This window comes from Dendropsophus ebraccatus, chromosome 3 (genome assembly GCF_027789765.1).
Source record: "Dendropsophus ebraccatus isolate aDenEbr1 chromosome 3, aDenEbr1.pat, whole genome shotgun sequence".
Lineage (NCBI taxonomy): Eukaryota > Metazoa > Chordata > Amphibia > Anura > Hylidae > Dendropsophus > Dendropsophus ebraccatus.
Window position 1 is genome coordinate 80,528,989 of NC_091456.1, and position 9,197 is coordinate 80,538,185.

General features: G+C 38.5%; 1 protein-coding gene across 1 annotated transcript; it reads right to left on the minus strand.

The window, feature by feature from the left end:
* Window positions 1-308: 308 nt before the first annotated feature.
* LOC138785782 (thioredoxin-like) lies at window positions 309-8,664 on the minus strand. Its single transcript, XM_069962101.1, has 5 exons — window positions 8,533-8,664; window positions 2,997-3,101; window positions 1,582-1,641; window positions 1,403-1,468; window positions 309-422 (listed from the first exon to the last, which is right to left on the minus strand). The coding sequence occupies exons 1-5, from the start codon at window positions 8,557-8,559 to the stop codon at window positions 351-353; spliced, it is 330 nt and encodes a 109-aa protein (XP_069818202.1). The 5' UTR covers window positions 8,560-8,664; the 3' UTR covers window positions 309-350.
* Window positions 8,665-9,197: the final 533 nt, after the last annotated feature.

Below are 9,197 nucleotides of genomic sequence, written 5' to 3' on the forward strand. Positions count from 1 at the left end.
GCAACTGGTAATACAACCCTGACTGTGTGTAGCCCCAGCCTAAGCAAACCTGTGGTCTTCTTCATCTTAAATGGCACAAGATATATTTACTTCTGCCAAAATACAATGGGAATAGGAAAGACTGTATGGCACAGTATTGTCGCATACTGGAAAAAATGTGTAGCCACAAATGCTGTGATATCTGACCAATAATTCAGCATTACTTTTATCTCACTGTTTGCCAGGCCGAAGAGGTATGTCTATATTTACACGATTACACTAATAAACCATGTTTCTCATTTGTGGTGTAAAAAATTGTTGCCAGGGACTTCTTTAATATTCAAATTGTCTTTATTTGAAAATGCAGCAAATTAGACCTTGAACCTTAGCTCATGAATTTTGCAATTTAGGAAGTCAACATTTCCACCTTGGAATTTATCCACCTAGAAGAGAACAGACATGTTAGTAAATTTGAACAGCATTTCTTTTCCCTGTCAGTAAGTGTTGATTGTGTGTTAGGGTATATTCACACTGAGGAATAGGAACTTCAAGTTGAATCCGTGCTTAATTTTACCCGTATTCCACTTGAAATTCCGCTTGTAAAACATGTACAGGGCAATGTCCTATTGTGTTCAATGGGATTTTCACTCTGCTGTTCACACAGTGGAAATTACACGTGGAATGTTCTGCCGCGGATCCATTCTCCTCCCAAAGAATTGACAATTCTTTGAGCGGATTCTGCTGCAGAAATCCTATAGAAGTCATTAGGTCTTTGAAGTTCCACTTTCCGCTCTAATACTGCTCGAATTCCGTGCCTATCCGGTCAGAGCTTAAGAAGAGGAAATTTCAAGCAAAAAACTTAAATCCTAAATTCCTCACCTATTTCCCTGCGTGAACTTAAATGCAGCAGAGACCTTAATACATACTTAATGGCTAAATGAAAATCAAACAAGTTTAGCTAAGAGTATGTGAAATATAGGTCTAGCACAGTAAAGCAATGTATAGTGACGATCTACATCGAAAATATGAACTAATTTGTCAGTGCAGTGGGTTATGCACAATCCTACTGTAAAGGACCTATTACACGCAGCGAATACGGCCGATACGACCATTATGGAGGAAAATCCGTATGCAGGATGTTGGCTGATCGTCGTCTTTCAACATGTTGAAACAACAACGATGAGGATAGCAGCGACCTGCTACCGTTGAAACAGCGGCAGGAGACCACCACTTTCCTTTATGGGCTGCCCAGACAATCTAGCGATCACCCGGTCCATAGTTGTGGCATGGATCACCTGTTCTCAATTAACAGGTCTTTGATAATGCAGACATTTAAGGATGCACCCATAGTGCTGTCCATAGCTGCTGGTCTACGGCTATGGAAAGCTCCATGTTTTCTTATTACAAGCTTGTTTTTACATACCATTTTCCTGTTTCTGAAGAAACAAAATGCTGGCACTCCAGTGATCTCATATTTCTCTACAAACTCCTATAAATGAAGTAATAAAATAATTATAAAATGAACATTTACTGACACCTTTGGAAAAAATATAGTAATAATAAAAATTTTACCTAGCTTATAAGATTAAATTTTCTACTTACGTCTGATTTACGGACATCGACTTTAGCAAACACAATGTCAGGCATCTGAGTGCACAATGACTGTAAAAAAAAAAGGGTTTTGTAAGTGATTTGAAAAAATTTGGCCTATATTTATCAACCTGTCTTATTGGACACTGTCTCAGAGAGCAATCAATCACAGGCCATTCTGAGAAGTAAAAGTTAAGTTGTGATTGGTTGCTATTTGTCTTGGCCAAAAAATTGCCGGACAGCGCAGTGATTGGCTGAGCTGGATGTCAGTGAGTGGGAATCCAGAATAGTGAATAACGGCTGCTGTTCGTGGCGGTTATTTTACGTTAATCACACATTTTTCATTGCCTTTCACTGTCTTTTCTATTAAATTCAATGGACATTTGAAAAATTGCCCCACCCAAAGGGGCACAAAACAGAAGTGCTCTTTCTTGACCAAAGAATTAGAATTAGGGTTTCCCTAAAACATATAGTTTTTTGTGGTGTTTTGGAGGCCTCCAAAAAATGCTGCAAAACGTCAAAGCTGTGCATGTTGTTTTTTTTTTTTTTTATAATTTTTTGGTGTTTTTTTCTGGCATTTTTGACTTTGCGTGCATCTTTTTTTGTGGATTAGGCATTTGTGTGTACACAAAGATGGTTGAACTTCCTTTTCCTCTGGACACACACAAAAGAACAACAAAAACAATATGTTTTAGGGCATTGACTTTCAGCTATATGACTGCTGGCATTTAAAAAAAAAAACACACTATGGCTTTTTTGTTGACATTTTCTCACAATTTTAAGGCAGCGTGAAGCCAGCCTTAGACAGTTTTTAAATCTGAGCCACATTGTAGAAAGAAACTGAGTAGCTATTTACTAAACTAAAAATGTACATACATACTGTGTATATGGTGAGCTCTCCAGGAGTCTTATAAATAGAATTGAAACTGTAAACAGTACAACATTTATTCACACAGATAAAATAATGTAAATAAACAAGATGCTTAAAATATGCTTAGAATATACCTAAAATGTAAAAAAATAAATGAGTAAAACCTTAGATATACAGCATATGTAGCGCAACACTGCACATATACAGTATATCTAAGGTTTTGCTCATTTTTTTTACATTTTAAGTATATTCTAAGCATATTTTAAGCATTCTGTTTATTTACTTTATTTTATCTGTGTGAATAAATGTTGTAATAAGTACTATATACAGTTTCAATTCTATTTATAAGACTCCTGGAGAGCTCACCATATTTGTATGTACATTTTTGGTTTCTATTGGTGCAAGAAATAGGTAATGCACTCAGATAAATACACTTCTCAGGGTTGAGCTTACACATCCATATATTTACTAAACTAATTTACTTCCCAATGTATAGGAGACAAAGTAGATCACTGTGAATCTACCTGTAAAGTCAGATAGAAGACATTCCACTTACCTCTAAATGGGGGGTTGTTAATCTACATGGTCCACAGTTTCCAGAGCTAAAAGCAACAACTACAAGCTTAGGTCCTGATTTCCTCAATACTTCCTGAAGCTCTTGCTAAATAAAAGAACAAAGAAATGCATAAAACATTGACTATGGCTGTTCTCTTTTTTTTTGTATTCGCATGACTATTTTGCCGCTCTTACTGTAGTTAAAGGGGTTTTCCGGGAAACATTTACGAATGAGCTTTCCAATAAGTCTATATGGGAAATTTGTATAATTTTGGGGGAACAATACAATACTTTAATAAACATTTTCGCTGGACTTCTTTAAATCTTTTAACAGTGCTTGTATCATAGGTAAATGGTGCTTTTCTAGGCACAGAAGGAACAGAAGTGCCAAAACTTGGGCACAACCAACTTGACTGCAACTGAGAGACCCAGCACTTTATCACTGGAAAACATTCACTTGCATGCGGCACCTGCTTAAAAGATTAACTTCTGAAAATTAGCAACTGCTTTCTACATAAAATGACAGCAGGAGAAATGTGTTTGTATGGGACAGATGTGCTGCTGACGACAGGTTCTATTTAAATAATAACATATTGTTTGATAGTATCATAATAGTTACAGCAATGCAAATTATCTGTAGTCTTAATTTCATATATAAGCAAAGATGGGAAATCTAGACAGTTATTAACAATAAGCCTAACAAGAAAGGGTGGGGTTTAGGTGGAGTACTTAGAATTAGGCCACACAACCTTGTCAGGACAGATTACATTGTGACTATGATGAAATTACATAGCTTACAACATGAGAAAAGAATCTGGGTACGCCTTGGCAACTGTCTTAACAAAGCAAAAGTCTATCCAACAAGCTTGTACTCTTGTTTTATCTTGTACACAAATATCAAATATGTCCCATGAATATAGTGTCAGCACTAATCATACTCATGGTACTATTACACATTCCACTTTTTAGTACTGATATATGCATTTACATTTGATGCAGATTTGATGCTGTTTTCAGTTATTTAGTTACATTGATATCAAATCTGCTGTGGATCCTGTATGTGTGAACGCACCCTAAAAGAATAAATAAATAGTTCCAAATCCTCAGCATAGACATAGATTTAAAATACAACATTGGGACTATCTGACATTGGAGGAAGCACTAACGCAAACTAAATACAATTATACATTAAAGCGACTCTGTACCCACAATCTGACCCCCCCCAAACCACTTGTACCTTCAGATAGCTGCTTTTAATCTAAGATCTGTCCTGGGGTCCGTTCGGCAGGTGATGCAGTTATTGTCATAAAAACAACTTTTATTCCTGCAAGGCTGTGTCTAACGGCCGGGGCTTATGGTGCGTTTACACAGGCAGATTTATCTGACAGAATTTTGAAGCCAAAGCCAGGAACAGACCATAAACAGGGAACGGGTCATAAAGGAAAGACTGAGCTTTCTCCTTTTTTCAAATCCATTCCTGGTTTTGGCTTCCAAAATCTGTCAGATAAATCTGCCTCTGTAAACGCACCATTACATTTGAATATGCATTAGGCTGGCACACCCTCTCTGTCCTTCCTCCCCACCCTCCTCATCATTAGGAATGCTCCAAGCAGATTGCTTCCTATTCCCCACCTGTGTGTATAATGAACATGGACTGGATCGTTAAAGGACAACTCCGGCGGGACCCCCCCCCCAAAAAAAACACAGACACACACAGACACCATACTCACCATCCCTCCGGTGACGATCGCCACTCCATTCGCCCGCCGTCCGCCTCACCGTCACCTGCCTCCGCCGTCCAGCGATGTCTCTTGCTTCCGGGTCCATGAGAGAGAAAAGGCTGCCAGTGCGCTTGCGCACCGGCAGCCTTTTCATTGGCTGGAGCGCATCACATGGCTTCCAGCAAGCTCAGCCAATCAGGGCTGAGCAAGCTGGAAGCCATGTGATGCGCTCCAGCCAATGAAAAGGCTGCTGGTGCGCATGTGCACCAGCAGCCTTTTCTCTCCCATTCACTCTCAATGAAGACGCCGAAGAGGAAGAAGACCCGGACCGCCCCCCAGCTCTGACGTCACCCGACACCAGAGAAGAGGACCGTGACGACCGTAATAGGTAATTTATACATTCTTTAACTTCCGGCGTGGGGGGTCGGGGGTCGGAAAGTGGGGGAAGGGGGCCAGACCGGGTATTTAACCACATTACAAAGTTATATAACTTTGTAATGTGTGTTAAATAAGCCAAAAAAAAATTTCGCCGGAGTTGTCCTTTAAGACACCTGTGCAAAGCTCAAACAGCAGTAAATGTTCCTGGATCATTCCTAATGATGAGGAGGGTGGGGAGGAAGGATAGAGAGGGTGTGCCAGCCTAATGCATATACAAATGTAAGCTCCAGCCGTTAGACACAGCGCTGCAGGATTAAAAGCTGTTTTTTTAGGACAATAACTGCATCCCCTGCCGAATGGACCCCAGGACAGATCTTGGATTAAAAGCAGCTATCCAAAGGTACAAGTGGTTTGGGGGGGACAGATTGTGGGTACAGAGTCGCTTTAAACTCAACAATAAAAAGCATTCAGTATACTCCTATGCTCCCTCTAAAGGAGACAACAGGCAGACATCTTTTATATTATATCTATGCTGACAAATCAGAACAGTATCTTGGATCTAAATTTGACAATTATAGATGAGTGAACAGATTATAATAGAATAAAATGCTCTTCAATTAAAAAATAAAAAAGAATGAAAAAAGTGTTTGTGTCTGAATTTCTTGGTATCCCATTGCCTCATCACTAAAATTCAGGGATGTCACCCAGCCCAGTTAAATTCACTGGGCTGGATGCAGAGTGCCTGGCCAGTGAATATAGTAAAAAGTGCCAAAAAAAAAAAAAAAAAAAATTCCTAACCAATCCCATGCTGATTAACCCCTTCAAGACAGAGCCCTTTGGTGCAGAAAAGTCCGGGTCAGGTTAATGCAATGTTCCTGCCCGCCATAGCGCTTTCATTTTTTCAACTACAGGGCTGGTTGGGGTGTAATTTTTTGTGCCATGATCTCTAGTTTTTATTATTATTATCATATTGGTGTAACAGAAAAATTTTGATTGCTTTTTATAAATTTTTTTCTGACATATAATTTATGAAAATCAGCAATCCTGGTGTATTTTTTTTGTTGTTTCGTTTACGCCGCTCACCTCGCGGGAACAATAATGTTATATTTTAATAGATCGGACAATTCCACACGCTATATATAATATGTTTATTTATTTCTTTTTTAAATATATATATTTTTTTATAATGGGCAAGGGGGTATTTTAAACTTTTATTGGGAGGGGGATTTATAAGAGCTTTTTAATACTTTAAAAAACTTTTTTTATTACACTTTTTATCACTGTTAAAAATGCAATCAATAGATCGCATGTACTGTTTTATGCTATGCCATAGCATAGATCAGTGTTATCGGCGATCTATGTATAGAGCCTGCCTCAGAGCAGACTCTATACATGGATCGCCGATCCGGCAGGGCGGAGGTAAGTGACTTAGCCCCGCCTGTCGGCACAAGCGATCGGGACTCTTGCAGCATGGCTGTGGGGGTCCTGATCACTCAGTGACAGATGCTTGTTCTGTCACTGAGTACCTTAAACGCTGTGAACGCTATAGAGTGCAGCGTTTAAGGGGTTAATGAGACGCACCTGCTGGATCGCAGCTGCCTCTCATTACCTCCGGTCCCGGACACACTGATGTGTGCGGGACCGCACTCACTGCAGCGGTCCTGCACACATCAGAAGCCCCGTCAGTTCAGGAACGTATATATATACATTCCTACTGCACGAGGTATTTCAGTAGGAACATATATATATATATATATATATATATATATATATTTATATATATGTATGTTACTGACAGGAAGGGGTTAAAAATCTCCAAGGGCCAGCGCAGTCTGTACCCAGCCCAGCAAATATAACTGACGGACAAGCTATATAGTGAACAGGAGCAAAAACTCTAATAGGAGAGAGACAGAAAAACTACCTACAGGACTCTTGGAAAGGAATAACTGCTCCAGTATAGTGTTCTGCACAGGATGCAATTTCTTTCAAATCAACTGGTGCTAGAAAGTGCTTGAGATTTGTAATTTACTTCTATTAAAAAAAAAAAAAAATCTCAAGTCTCCAGTACTTATCAGCTGCTGTATGGCCTGCATCAAGTGGCATTTTTTTCAGTCTGGAGAGCAGGAGAGGTTTTCTATGGGGATTTGCTACTGCTCTGGACAATTCCAGATATGGACAGTGGTGAAAGCAGAAAGCTCTGTGTCAGACAGAGAGAATACACCACTTCCTGCAGGACATAGAGCAGCTGATATGTACTGGAAGACAAGATTTTTTTGATAGATGTAAATTTAAAAATCTCTGACAGTTTCTGGCATCAGTTAATTTGAAAGAATTTTTTTTTGGTGAACTACTCCTTTAAAACTGCACATAGAAAGTTTGGACCACTGTCCTTTGCTTAGGAAAACAACAAAAATCCTAGGAAGTCGACATTTTTATGCTGACAAACTGCAATACCATACCAAATCATAAAGATTACAGTTGATTAATGTATACAGCTCAGAATGCTGATATGAACAGATCATAGAATTGAAGCACAATATTTTTTAGTGGCTCCTTCAGATTTTCTTTTTTTTTTATGTTATTGTTAAAAAAAGAAAAAAAAAGTTTGATATCCAATTTAAACACAACAGCCTTATAACTTATAACACCCACCCAGACAGATGAAGGGTTGGGGAACTGGCAACCACTTCATCAACCATTGAGATGCATGAACATTGTTCCATGTCTTCTCCAACTGGATTCTTAAACAAATATGATACATTTTATTGGCTAACAAAAACAAAATAATTTTATTAAAGGGAGTCTGTCAAGAGATTTATGCTGCTAGAACAATAAAACTTTTTATTGTTTTTTTTTTTCAGGGAATGTGACTGTCGAACATTAGTACCACAGTATCATTATTTATATTATTTTATTATTTAGGTATTTATTTGAATAAAAAGGAGGACCTTTGTTTGGCACAAAGTAGAATCTAATATTCTCTCATGAAATGTAGGAAATGTATCCTCCTTATGTCATGCTGTTATCAAATTCAACGTTTAATAAAAATTATTTGGGTGAGTAAATCTTCTGTATTTGTGTAAAGAGCCTTATATGCACCTTTTGCATTTACTGCTCTTATGTGTCATTTAAATGTAGATTTTTTTTGGCTGGGAGAATGTCTACTAAGACAGAACAAAAAATCTTAGAGCTATATCTCTAGACAGTCAGAATGACAGACATGGCTGTATCCATTTACAGGGAGCCTTATGGCTGCATCAAACTTCTGCAGCCACCGCTACTCAAATGCCGCACCCTCAGGTTTGAACAGACCCAAGGATACTCAAGATTCACTTATCTCTAGTAATCACGATGGACTGAATAATCATATATGTGTCACCATACAATATGTATATAGATACAAGTAAATACAGATTTAACAGAGAATAACAAATTTACCTCCTCGTGTATCTCTATCATAGACATGATGTGATTCCTTCTTTGTATGGGTCCATGTCTGACTCTTCCTAACTCTTCAAATGAAGATGTTGCAGCATGCCATGGATGATTCTTAGTTTCCAGGTATTTGTAAGTTTCCCAGTGTCCCTCAGGGAAACAGCCCAGCCCATTATTACAAAGCACAATATGATCAGTAATATGCTCTTCAATAATTGGGAGTGGCACGGATTAGTGTAGGTGTTGCTGCTACTCTGTGTATATGTTAGGATTTCCTGTACAGTAATGGGAAGATTACCCAACCATTTCATACTTTTTTAATGAAAATCAGTGCACCCACTAGCACCCTACTGTATTTAGATGTTGAAAACATAGACAGATCTGAAACTGTTGCCCTGACAGGTGAGGAGACCAAGGTTCTGATATTCTTTTCTTATTATGTATGTGAGGCTCGTTGTCTTTGCGTGTAATAGCACAGGCAACAAGCGGGGAACAAGCAGGAAGCGAGCGCTGACCTGACAGGTCGGCATGTGTTTCCTCCTTATATTGTGCCGTGTAATACAGCCTTTAGTTTTAGCTCCAGTGGTGAGAATGAAAACTGCAAGATTTAAGGATTATTTTATAATATAGATAGAAAAATTGAAAATAAGAAAAAATTGTGCCAAAAA